The sequence below is a fragment of the Rhinolophus ferrumequinum genome, unplaced genomic scaffold (assembly GCF_004115265.2).
Source record: "Rhinolophus ferrumequinum isolate MPI-CBG mRhiFer1 unplaced genomic scaffold, mRhiFer1_v1.p scaffold_109_arrow_ctg1, whole genome shotgun sequence".
In the NCBI taxonomy this organism is placed as follows: domain Eukaryota; kingdom Metazoa; phylum Chordata; class Mammalia; order Chiroptera; family Rhinolophidae; genus Rhinolophus; species Rhinolophus ferrumequinum.
Window position 1 is genome coordinate 1,140,865 of NW_022680364.1, and position 13,669 is coordinate 1,154,533.

General features: G+C 43.3%; 1 protein-coding gene across 2 annotated transcripts; it reads right to left on the bottom strand.

The window, feature by feature from the left end:
- Positions 1 to 3,868: 3,868 nt before the first annotated feature.
- IDI1 (isopentenyl-diphosphate delta isomerase 1) lies at positions 3,869 to 7,906 on the bottom strand. 2 transcript variants are annotated; one of them, XM_033102161.1, is made up of 5 exons: positions 7,489 to 7,906; positions 6,258 to 6,430; positions 5,595 to 5,687; positions 4,898 to 5,028; positions 3,869 to 4,224 (listed from the first exon to the last, which is right to left on the bottom strand). In XM_033102161.1, exons 1-5 carry the CDS (start codon positions 7,617 to 7,619, stop codon positions 3,907 to 3,909), a joined length of 846 nt encoding a protein of 281 aa, XP_032958052.1. In that variant the 5' UTR covers positions 7,620 to 7,906; the 3' UTR covers positions 3,869 to 3,906. The 2 variants fall into 2 exon arrangements, with proteins under 2 accessions (XP_032958052.1, XP_032958053.1); XM_033102162.1 differs by lacking the exon at positions 7,489 to 7,906 and adding an exon at positions 6,892 to 7,305.
- Positions 7,907 to 13,669: the final 5,763 nt, after the last annotated feature.

The following is a 13,669-nucleotide window of genomic DNA, read 5'->3' on the forward strand; positions in this document are numbered from 1 at the left end:
CAGTGTATGAACAAAATAGAAACAAAAAAGAAAACAAAAGCTGCCAAAAAAATTCTGGAGCTGGAAAGTACAGACAACAAAAGCAAAAGGAGATAATGGGACTATATCAAATTTTCTACACATCAAAGGAAATAACAGTGAAAAGACACAGAATGGGAGAAAATATTTGCAAATATATATCAGTGAGATTAATATCCAGAATATATAAGGAACTCTTATAATTCAATTATAAGAACAACAACAAAAAAATACCTGTTAAAAAATGGCAGGCAGTAGTCGGCAGGAGTTCCCAGCAGACTGTGCCCAGCCGACCCTTCTCTTACTTTGATAAATCTTCCTTCTATTAAAAAAAAGGCAAAAGTTCAATAGTTCTCCAAAGATAATACAAATGGCCACACATATGAAAAGGTGATCAAGAAATCCTAATCTAGGGAAGTAACATCACCAATAAGTTGTCATGTGTCCCCAGGTGCGATGGCCTGAAGACAATATTACTTCTGCAATGTTCTGTCCAAAAATGCTTCATGTGGGGGCGGACAGGTGGCTCAGTTGGTTAGAGCGCGAGCTCTGAGCAACAGGGCTTCTGGTTCGATTCCCACATGGGCCAGCGAGCTGTGCCCTCCGCAACTAGAATCAAGTCAGTGAGCTGCCGCTCAGCTCCCGGGTGGCCAGATGGCTCCGTTGGTTGGAGCGCAGGCTCTCAACCACAAGGTTGCCGGTTCGACTCCTCGACTCCCACAAGGGATGGTGGGCAGCGCCCCCTACAACTGACAGCAACTAGACCTGGAGCTGAGCTGCGCCCTCCACAGATCGAAAGGACAACTTGACTTGGAAAAGTCCCAGAAGTACACACTGTTCCCCAATAAAGTCCTAAAAACAAACAACAACATTCCCATGCCCACCACCCAGGGAAAATAATGCTTCTTGTGAATCTCGCCTTGGGAAACTAAAATAGGGAGCATCTAAAATAGGGAGCATCTTGTAAAGTAGTTGGTGTGGGATCTTAATCATAAAGGAGAAAAGGGCAGGGGACTTGTAGGTGAAGTCACGACTATTGCAGGTTGACACTTGACTGAGGGCTGGGGGGGAGAGGGCGGCAGAGCTTATAAAAGTATTGAGGAAGTTTGGACTATGAACTATTTTCAATGAAAATATGTGTCAGATGTCCTTTTGTGCTCATTTGGTGGCTGTGTGGCGATCCGTCTTAGGAAACATGTTGAAGCAGAGCGTGAAAAGTCACTAGATGTGCCCTAGATTTATTTCAGTGTTTGTGTGCCAACCCGTTCAGTCAGTAAATGTGTCAAGAAGGGTACATAACCGGCTGCACACTGTACTGGGCTTGCAATGTTTCTGTAGGTTTGAAATTTTTCAAAATGAAAATTTGGAATACAGCGGTACCTTGGATTTCGAATGTAATCCATTCCGGAAGACAGTTTGAGGTCTAAAACTTTCGAAAACAGCCGACAGCTTGGCCTCAGGATCTTGCACTCAGCGGAAGCCACGTGACATGTTCGACTTCCGAGGCATGTTCGAAAACCAAATCACTTCTGGGTTCAGGGCATTCGTAAACCGAAATGTTCGTCAACGGAGTCGTTCGAAAACCTAAGGTACTACTGTAGATAAACCCCACCTTCACGGAACTCACACTGGGTGGGACAGACGGGATAAATTCTGTGCTGTATTAAGTGTTAAGTGATAGAAAAACAACAGGAAAGGAGGGTAAAGTGTGGGAGAAATGAGTTACATGATAATCAAATTGGGGTTCACTGAGCAGGTCAGTATGGAGCAATCTCGAAAAAATGGGAGTGAGTCATGGAGGTCTCTGGGAACAGAATTTTGTAGGAATTTCCTAAGATGATGATGATGTAGGTGGGAACAGCCTGGGGTGCTGAGGGGACACACAGGGCAGTGAGGGGCTGACGGCAGTGGGGCCACTCCTGGGACCTGGACGCTCCAGACGCTGTTTCCTATGGATTCTGAGCAGAACGGGTCCAGCAGCTGGCTAGGATTGCGGGCAGACAGTAAGGGGCAATGCCAGGATGGCCAGGACACAGTACCAGCACAGTTGAGCTTATTCAAAGGATTTACTAACTGGGTATATGGTGTGTGAGGGGAGGTAACTGAGTGACTCATGTTTGGCCTGAGGGAGGGGAAAAGGGCAAATGGGGGAGGTGTGTCAGGCTTGTGGCCCAGAGCGGGGGACCTGTTTACACAGTTGTCACCAGTGTGCAATGGAATCCCATGGAGTTAAATCTAGGATTCTAAAGCATAGTTCATGAATGTGTGTGTGAAATTATGATGTGGAAATCCATGTCAGGATACCTGTGTGCACAAATACGTTACACTGAAGTTCACTCTAAAATGTGACCAACACAGGTTCAGGGCTCAAAGAACTAGGAGAGGTGTATCAGAATACTAAACACCCTGTCTGTCAAGGGGTCCAGGGTACCTGCAGGTGTGTGTGGACATCCCCATACAGGAAGGTAGGCCCCCACCCTGGGGAGGGCAGGCGTCCCCCAGGGAGCCGATGGAAGGACAGCTTCCACCTGAGTGACTGCACCCACAGCTACCTGGCTGTCCTTACTGCGCCTGACCCATCTGCTAGGGCCAAGTGAGGGACTAATGTGCCCTCCTCCCTCCCATGGCATCTCCTGTTGCTCTCGTTCTCCGGGTAATGCAGGTTTGGGGACCATAAACCTAAAGGCCACCTCTGGTCCTTCCAGGGCTCGTTTTTTAACGCCTGTTGTCTTTAATAGGATGAATGAGTTCTAAGGCGCTCACCAGGTCAAAGGGGGCAGTGCAGTCATATGAGAGCGGAATTTTGGCCCTGGTCTCAGGCTCCACTGTCAAGTACAGGAGCCACTAGCCACTGTAGCCATGGTAACTAGTTCTGCATGGCTTTCAGCCTAAAACTTCCTAGACAAGAAAACTTAACTAGAAATGTTATGAATGCACTTTAAAATATACAGCAGACACGTTAACCGATTGCATTAAAATTTTAACAAGATAACACTTAAAATGTAATTTATTTAATTTTTGGTAAAATATTTGCAACAACCTTGCCTGAAATTATAAATTAACTGTTCAGAGTTAACCAGAAATGGATTATCTGCTGAGTTCATACATTTAGCTTGTAGAAATAATTTTTTTTCATTATATAACATTCAAGAAAAAAATAAAGCTTACCATTGAAATTTTAAATCTGAGAAGTCTGTGGCAAGAGTTTGAAATAAGTGCACTGATCAACATACAATGTAGCACACATATTCCACACCCACCCACCCATCCCATGACTTTGTAGAACAGTGGTTCTCAACTGGGGCAACATTGCCTCCCAGCAGACATGGCATTTGTTATCACTGTGGCTGTGACGGGGGATGGATGGTAATGGAATTAGCAGGTAGAGCCCAGGGGTGCTGCCACACACCCTTCAGTGCATAGTATGAGCCTCCACAACAGAAGTACCCAGCCCCAATGTCAGCAGTACCAACGGCAAGAAGCCCTGCTGCAGCATATGACCCGTTCCATTTTACGCATAGCCGGTCTGTGCCCTGTATTCTGAGAACAGGCCAATATAAATCAGGATGCAGACCATCTAATTACCTCGAACCCATTCTCACCTAACCTAACATGGAAAGGTAATTTGAACTGTTCAGAAGTAGCTAAGCAAATACTTTTCTGGTCTATGATAAACATTTAATGACACAGGCAGCACCTGGCAGTTAGCAAAGTGCTCTGTGAGTGTCCTCAAAATGTCTCCACATCCCGAAATGAAGAGCTTCACTAATTGGCTCCAACTTGTCAGGTCCGAGTGTTTAGATGGGTTATATTTACTTTTTAAAAATGATTTTAAGTTTACTAAGTAAGATAATTTTTTAGTACTTTACTAATCATTCATTTCCATATTCACATTCTATGTATTTTCTCATGGTCAACAAACTGACTCAAATGACTTAAATTATCCCACCATTTAAAGAGAAAAGCCTCAGCAATGATTTTAAACCATGGAGTTAACTTAATTTCACCACTGGCTGCCTTTTCCAGTATTTCTTTCATTTCTTCTTTTGACACATAGCAATAGCTTTTAATCTCATTGGGGTCTGGATTCAAAGTTACATTCTTCCTCACAAACAAGATGTAATCAATTTCATGTTCTCCCCAGATACCATCAGACTGTGCCTTGTAGTGAATCCGTGTTAGATACTTCATTTCTTCTGGAGGAACCTAGGATGATAATGAATCAGTAACAAAAACATCAACACCAAAAAAGTAAAATAACAAACCCACCATGTATCTCGAACAACAATAGTATAGTTTCAGAGTTAGGACTTCTAAAATATTAATTTCCTATTGATGATTTATGGAAATACTAGTTTCAAGTATCTAATTTTTTTTCCATAGGACCTAAAGTTCATTTATTGAAATAATTATATTTTAAAAGCAGTCACTCAGACTAGAATTGTGACATTCTCCTTCATATGTTAATGTTTGTTACTTTTTCAGAGAAAAACGTTTACCATTTAACTAGAGAGACATACTTTATTCAAGTTTTATTTAAAGGGAACAATTCTGGGGGAGGGGAGGTGGGTTGATTTCAACAATTCAGCCAATCAGCTGTAATTCACATCCCTAAGGACTTCCACAAGAAAGTATCCATTTTGATCTGACAACTATAAAAACAGTCAACTTTATATATTGGTTAACAGAGCAATCCATTTGGGTACTGAGCTAAATTCTGACAAATAGTAAGAAATCAAAATTTAATCTTTATTCAAGGTGCTTTTTGGGGCACAAAGCAAAGAGGTTACAAAGCAAAGACCTGCACTTGAATTTAAAATTTTATTGAAAAATGTTTTCATATTTCTTGTATGGTTGGTTGTTCAATCAATCTGGTTACCTGTTCCAGGGGAATTCCGAATTCAGCCTTTAAACGCCTCTGTGCTGCTCGTCTTACTCCCATAGCATCATCTTCTTCAAGCTCTGTTGCATTGCTTAAGGGATGACTACAGCAAGTATTGGTAAAACAACCTGGAACATGTTAATATAGTTGCAGATTAACTTTTCTTCCAAGTAGGTCTAAAAGATCAAGAAAATCTAAAGTTTTAAAAGTAACAGAAAGAAATAAAATGAGGATTTCTAAATCAGTTATAGCGAACTATCAGTAATCATTTTGTAAAACAGGCAAATTCTCTCTATTAATGCCTTCTTAACCAAAAACAAAAATGTAAGACACACATTAAAATACACACACACGGTGATAAACAAATGTGCACATTTTAAGAAAAGAAAAAACTGTATTAAAATTGTAATACTGAACATATGCCAGTAACAAAAAATGAATACAAGTCATGTGTATACATTTTTTTGATACCCCCGATATATGCATTTACACATACCTAACAGTTTTTAACCTTTATTGCAGTTTTACTAGGTTGTACTCATTGTATAAGCTTCTTTTATGTCATGAATTTATGTTATGAAATTATGTCATTCACAGGATTTCCCTTTTCAACCTTGGCTAACCAGAAAGTTCCAAGTGACAAAGTCAAATTAAGTGTGTTTCCAACGAAACACTGTACACCAGGCACACTAACCTGGAAAGGTGATTTTAGCATCCGATCTCTGCTGTAGCAGGAGCTTATTTTCCGTGTTGAATAAGAAGACACTAAAAGCTCGATGCAATAATCCTGAAACCAACAGCAATACTATTAATTTAGTTTTAATATGCCAGTTATTTGCCTGTTTCTGTACTTGGGATCCAGGATACCAGTAACTTGCTGCCATTGCTGCTTTTCCCATTCTTCTATTTAGTGAGTCCTGGCATGGCTGCAATGGAGAAGAGCTCGGGCATACCGGGCACACTGGCAGTCTCTCCTCTGGGGGTTCCCAGCTCAGTGAGCCTCCTCCTGAGGAAGCTGGAAGGCATGTGCTTCCCTCTGTGATACTGTCTGTGTGTCCATCAGAAAGAAAGCATTATAGGCTTGACAAGTGCCACTCTGCTAGTATTAGTCTGTTCCCTCTTCTACAAAACCAGAATAATCCTGAAGAAGCTGATTAAAAGACATGAAGTGGAAAGAAATAGCTGTTATTCAGGGAAAGTAGCACGACAAGTTCTCCTCTTAACACCACTACCTAAGTGGAACCAAAGATACAATATGACATGATTAAAACCACATCTCCTTTACCAACGTGCTTTTCTCAGCTACTTGTAAATGCCTAGGCAAACCACTTTCTAAAAGGCTGTTTTAAAACAGTACCTTTCTCGATGTTTTCATTCAGGTGACAATTCTTTTTGGTCTCAGCCCCAATCTTGTTGTCATTTTCATCGATAAGTATGCACATCTCTGCCAGGAGCTTAACCTGTTGCTCATCCAGGCCGTCAGTGGTGATTTCTGGCATAGTTACGGGATGTCTGGTCTGTCCCAGAAAACTAAGAAGAGAAAGGCCATTACACCACACTTCTCTGAATGTCATATAAACGTAGTGGCAAGGCAATTCCCAGTCCACCAGCCCAGTAAGCAACTCAGCCATTTCAAAGGGTACGAACTGTGCTTGCTGCTAACTGCGTTCCCATTTCTGTCCCCACCCCAGCCATCATTTCTCCTACAGGAATCAGCTGCCTTTCTATCACAGCCACTCTTAACTGCCGGACTCGATGTTCTCTAAATTCTTGTCCTACGACAGACACTGTGCAGCACTTGACAGTCAATCCTCCCTCTATATACTTTTCTTCCTTGAGTGTCTGTGACCTATCCCCAACCTAACTTTTCATCCTATTTTTCAACAAGTTTCTGCATTGTGGTAACACTTATATCTACCTATACTACACGTGGGTTATGTTACAATCATCACCACCCCAACTATGTTGGCATTCCGTCGTGGGCCACGTACCAATCTCTGTTGAAATCCATTTCTCAGGGTCCAATTCATGTGCCAAACACTTAAGAACCTTTTCCAAATACCCTAGTAAGATTAACCCAATTTTCCTCATCCGGGCTCCTGCTCAGATGGCCGCTGCTGCGACCACTCTCTATGGGCAGCACCGTAACGCCACTGCGGACGCACGAGACTGAATTCACGGCTGCCGTGGGGTTCTCGGCGCGGTGTCACCCCGCCGCAGCGCTAACGCAGCCACCGACGGTGTACAAACTGTCCCCAAGAAACTACCGACGGGCAGTGAAACTGAAATTCCACTCCATTTTCACATGCCCCCAAGTATTTCCTTCTTTTGGGTTCCCCCCGAAATAACCAAATATGAAAAGCCATTTTTAGGTCATAGGACATAAAAACAGGCGGTGGGTCCGGATATGGTCTCCCGGCCGCTTTTGGTCCCACCCTACCGGAGCGCAGAGGCTCCTCGCTCTGAGTCCCCGGGGCCCTTGGAGACCCCACCCCCCCGTCTCTCCCTTAGGGACCCCCCCATTCCCAGTCTCTACCCCTGGGGGCCTCTGGGAGCCCTAGGTCTCTCCCCTCGGGTACTCCCAGTACCTCAGACGCCGGCCGTCCTCAGGATGCCGCTGCGCTGCGCACGCTTTAAACGCACCGCGCCTCCACACCCAGGCCCCGCCTACTGGCGCCGCGCGACCAATCGTCCGCGCCGGTGCCAGAGCGCGCCACATGTCAGCAGGCCAATCGCGCGCCGGCCCGCACCTGACGTCACAATCGCGCGGTGGCGCCACGCCCGGCTTGCGCAGGGCCTGCTCGCTGGGCGGGGCGCGGAGAGACCTTCACGTGGAGGCGTAGGTGCTCCCACTCGGTCACTCGAGTCCCTCGACCGACCGTAGAGCCACGTGCCGGGCTCCTTTGGAAACAGTGGGTGGGTCTGGCGGCGCGCTGAAGGACGACTCCGGTCGCGCGCAGAGGTGTAGAGGCGCGCCTACGCGCGGGTTCTGCGCACTAACCCGGAAGTCCGGCGTCGGTCACTGAGGCTTGGCTCCGCCCGCTGGCTATGGGCGTCAACGCGAATGAGAAGACAGTCTCGATGTGCTAAGTTGGAGGCTACTCGCACTGAGCTTCCTTGTTTGGGTTCGTTGAAGAGTTTGTCTCCAATGGGGAAGTTCTACAGGTCCTAAGGCAGTGTGGTTCCCGAGAACGGGTTAGCAGAGAGACCGCGGTAGAAGCAGTTTAAGGAGACACGTGCTTGGGAAGGACCGAGCAGGTGGCATTCATTTACTTATATCTTCATGGAAGGTTATGTGTTAGGAATACTTTAATGCGGACTACATGTGAAATTGTTTTTCACAATTTAAGTCATTATAAAGTATATGTAATTGAAATGAAGTTTAGCCTGATAATGGAGAAAATAAAATGGAGTAAGCATTGCTAAAAGAGTCACTTAGAATAGAGTCAGGAGCTGTTAGGGAAGTGGGGCCTCTGCGCGTCTTGTGCCTCAGTTCCCCGAGTTGCTAGACGAGTTGTTAAACTCAGCTCAAGGCTGAGCCATAAATATCGTAGAGCAACTCATGTATGAACACACATGGACTTGTTAAAAAAGAAAATTCAACTGAGTAAATTTGAAGATCTCGATGGCTTTATTAAGCGATCATGAACCGGACACATCCCATCTAGCAACTGGAAGGAAGGGCGCTCCAAGGAGCTATACAAAATGGAAGGATTTTACAGGAAGAAGACGGGCGCAGGGGAGCTGTTACAGGAAGAAAAGAGAGGATTTTGGGGGGGAACCACATCGTCTTTTCTTTGGAGGAAGAAAAGGGGGAGGATTTTTATCATGGAGATCGTCTTTCTATGGGGGATGGAGAAGGCATATGTGACAAATGACCTTATTGATACTTGACCATAATATTCCATATGGTTGATTATGACTGTGTTTCTGGGAGAAGTTGAAATTGCAGTTAGATCAGTTATTAAATCTAGATTAGGTGTCATGGGCTTTTAGCATGAGTAATGCCATTTTGGGCCTGCGTTTTTGGTTGTTTTTTTTTTTTTTTTTTTTTTTTTTTGCTTTAACAGGCTTTACTTTCTCTGTAGTTTTCGTCCCCCTCATTTGCATATTGGAACTAACCAATCCCTGTTAACCTAGCAGCAATTCTTTACTTTCATGAAAGAATTACATTTTGTGATCGTTGCCATTATAAACCCCTTCCCTTCTTTGTTCTCTCCAGAGCACGGTTTGAGTTGCTACCTGAATCTGTGTGTTTAAGATTCAAATCCTTTGAGACCTCAAATAAACTTTTAAATTGTTTCATAGCCTCAGATATTTATTGGTCAACATTACATGGTGTCAGACACATGGGATCCAAAGCAACTTGCTTGTTCCTCAGAATCCATGGTGCTCTGTTGTCTCCTTGCCATTCCCAGATTGTCTTGGTAAGTACTCCTGCTCTACTTGAGATTCAGGTTTATTTGGATGATGTCTGTTGCAGAACTTAATGTATCTATCTGGTTTGTCTGCAGGATTCAACATGCCCATCTGGTGAGTAATTAGTCTTCTGGTTCTCTGTCAGAGTACTGTTTCTGTAGAATCGGGAGTTCATGTTCTACAGGAATGGTTGCTGAGTGGCCACCATCAGGAACTCCTGATGTTCGAAAATTACAAGCCCTCGTCTTATAAATTACTACCTGGGGTGATTTACAACTAAATTGTCCATGATGGGGAATTTTTGCCGTCCATAAACTTGCTTTTCTCAAAGCTAAATTAGGAAACAGTGGCTCAAAAATAAAACAAACTGGAATGTATACCTATTTTAATTGGTACCTTGAAGTTTCCATACATATTCAGGACTCTGAGTTAACCGAGGTTAGCAACTAGAAAATAAAAAGTAAAGATGGCTTCTGAGGCCTCTTTTTCCCCTCCCTTGTCTTTGTCTCTGGGGGAGGTGGGCGCAGTGATGAGACAGGTAAAGCATTGACAGGAACAAGCTTGGAAGTTAACAGGAATGAGCTTAAAGATTAACCGTTTGGATCTGGCTCTGAATCCCCAATTAGCACAATCAGAAAAACAGCATAAATCACAGAAGAAGGTGACCATAGTGGTAACTCCATGCAAGCCAGTAAACACCCTAAATCATGGATGGGAGCCAGCAAGACAAACTTACTGTAACGAGCTTGGCAACCAACAAGATAAGCCTGTAGGGATGTAATTAAGTACATCCCTAGTTTCAGGTTAACTGCGATAAGAAACCCCCACAAACTAGCAGCCCCCACCTCCCTGCAGGGCAAACTTAACCCAGGCTTCGAGGGAGAGCTCGGAGCAGCTGCCTACTCTAGACCCCACCCGCTGTAACTCCTCTGCCAATGTTTTTTTAAATAAACTTTCTAACTTCTATTCCTTTGTGCCTTGTGAATGCTTTCACAACCTATAAGCGACCATGATATGCAGCAGCCCTCTTCTGCTCAGGCTCCACCTCTGATGCCATTTTCTTATCTCCCTGTCTAGGAAAACCTACCCCTTTAAGTTCAGGCCTTGTGAGACCACTGTGTTGACATTCTGAGCTTTCCAACTTTCATTCATACACTTGCTTTCTGGTTCTTTCTGATCGTGTTTGTCGATGAGTCCATTTTAAAGGACACCATTAAAAGAGACACTCTTGGGGGTGGTAGATGAGGGTAAAGGGGATCAAATATATGGTGATGGAAGGAGAACTGACTCTGGGTGGTGAACACACAATGGGATTTATAGATGATGTAGTACAGAATTGTACACCTGAAATCTATGTAACTTTACTAACAATTGTCACCCCAATAAACTTTAATTAAAAAAAAAAAAAAGAGATGCTCTCAAACTTCTCAGCGGTGATAGGATGCATTCTTTGATGGATATATAGAAGCTTCTAAAAGACATAGTCCATCTGCCAGAAATGTAATTTGGATCTAGTTTTTCTTTTGAGTTTTGTATGATTGTATCTAAAATACAACTAACGTTTTAAAATGGAAGCTATGAGATTTCTGTCTGTGTCTATCCATAAGTTTATGTATGTCTATGTATGTACGTTATATATATATATATATTTTTCTACCTCTGGATGATATGGCTAAAATTAATTTGTAAACTCAAAATTAGATTGTAAGAGAGCCCTATTCAATCTGCTTAAAAACAAATGAGTCTTCATATGAATGGAAGAAATACAACAGAAACTAACTCAAATGCTTTTCAAGTGCACATTGCCAACTGCTGGTCAGTGTCAATAGGAACTCCCAAGTTGGGGTGTGGTAAAGAAGGAAACTTTATTTAGTGCAAACAGCTCAATGGTGATACAGCATGGCTATGGAACAGCTCAGTAGTGTCGCAGCTCAATTAAGAGACAGCATGGCCGTGGAAAAGCAGGGCTGCTAGGCAGCCCTGGGGTGAGGCCCCTCTCTGGCCAGACAGCTGTCCTCTGCTCTGCCCCACCTGCTCTTCTCTGCTCTGGCCCAGTGAGATTTCTTTGGTATTTCAGCTCCATCCAAAGAAAAGGTTTTCTGTGGAAAGAGAAGTATGCTCTCAGCCAGATTGGAGCTTACTTACATAGAAGACCCCGCCCCTGGTCCCTGATTGTTCCATCCTCATGCGAATGAGGATGCTAAATCCTCGCAGTTTGATTGGTCCAAAAGGCACTGTCAGAATGGAGCCACTCTGATTGGTCAGTGAAGATGCTGATAGGGATATAGCTTTCAGCTCTGATTGAATGGGGAAAGCCTCAGTCCTATTGGTTGAAATGCAGTTCCATGAACTCCTTTATAAGGGCTGGCTCAGATCACAGGAACAGACCCCCTGGTTAGAAACAGTTACTAGGATAGGTTTTCAAATTTGAGCCTAGTTATCCACCAGGAGTCCTTCTTTGTAGATATCTTCTTTCTCAGGGTTCACAACATGATCTCGGATTAGTTTTTAGTAAATAAAACCTAGCTTAAGGGGGTTGGTTCAATTGAAACAGGAATGTCTTCAGAGTTATTAGTACTGTAAAATAATGCAAATATGCCACTCATTATACTTGGGTTTATAAGTCAAATAAGCTCGTATTTTCTCTGTTACAAATTTATCAGCAAGAAAAATAAGATAATGGCTAATTGCTTTAAAGTCTCATGAAGTCCTCAGGAGTAATTTAAATATTGTTGACAAATCCAACAAAAGGCACTGGAGAATAAGGAAACTTATTCAAATAACAATTTGCAAAACAGGGAGACACAGCCTGTGCTAGAAACTGAAAGTGTGCTCCTTCAAAACAAAGGGGAGGCTGTCTTTTACAGAGAAAGTTTTCCAGATTGTGCAGTTCTGATTGGGCAGGACAGGTGTCAGTCCATTGGTTGAGTGGTCATATGGTGCTAGTGGAACAGGGACCCTTTGCTCTCCCCTGCAGGGGTTGCCTCAGCTGTGAAAATAGGACAGTCCCTGGTTCGTGAGAGGCCCCTGTCAGTAAACAGCCGCCAGACTCTAATTCTGAATTCAGGCCCAGTTAACAACATGGAGTCCAAGCCCATGTCAACAGATAAATTCCTTCCTGGGGTTCACATTAGATCATTTTCCTTTTGGGGGTCACACAAAACATGATTGTTGAAAACAAGTGGTTTAACTAGAGACAAATGGGATAAGAATTTCTAGGTGAATTTTTCAGCACTTTCCAAAATTCTTTGGTTGATCCAAAACTTGAAATTTGCTACGTTAAGTTAAATGATGAATTAAATCAAACTTTAAAAAAGAGCTGAGATTAGGATAGGCAATGCAGTTGTCCACTAGATTTGGGGCTGGCAGACAAGATGGGGGACAGAATAATAAATTGGAGACCTGAGTGTGCCATTTTGCAAGGCTAGTAGGAAGGCACACGATTAACATGTCTCAGATTAACATCCAGGTACTTTTGACTAAGCCTGATTAGGATGCTAAGAGGTGGGATCTCTGGGAAAGCATAAGAATGAAGAGTAGGATGTGGTGAGCGGAGATTACTGTGTGTGGAAAGTAAGGTGCACCAGTGTTTAGTGAAAGAAGGTATGAGGAGAGGAAATGCATTTGTGGTAAAGGAAAAGGAAGTAATTTTGTCTTATAGTCTTATGTCTTATGTTCCAGAATAAGAAGGAAAAAGATAGGATAAAAGCTGAAAGGTATGTGAAAGTTACAGAAGATTTGCATAAGTTGTAGAAGGTTTGTGGAAAGAAATCTTGACAGAAGAAATCTTGCACATAGTCAAGCTAAGTAAGATTAGAGTAGATTTATTTAACTTTTGCTATCAAAGATACACCAATACAGGGGCAGCCGGATGGCTCAGTTGATTAGAGCGCGAGCTCTCAACAACAAGGTTGCCAGTTCAATTCCCTCATGGGATGGTGGGCTGCGCCCCCTGCAACTAAAAGATTGAAAACCATGACTGGACTTGGAGCTGAGCAGTGACCTCCACAACTAGATTGAAGGACAATGACTTGACTTGGACCTGATGGTCCCTGGAAAAACACAATGTTCCCCAACATTCCCCAATAAAATAAAAGAAATAATGCAATTTCACGCACTACCTCAGACTTACTGAATTGCAATCTGTACTAAAAAAAATAATAAAGTACACTAATACAAAGCTAGAATTTGGTTTTCTCTCTTTGTCAAAAAGGACAAAATTTTCCTGCACTTCTGAAGGCGGAACATGTCTCTGTGAGTCCCCAAACGATGTAGGGGGCTTTGGAGTGAGAGCCAGGATCGTGTCTCGTGAGACCGAAGAATGGAAACACGGACCCAGGAGAGGCAAAG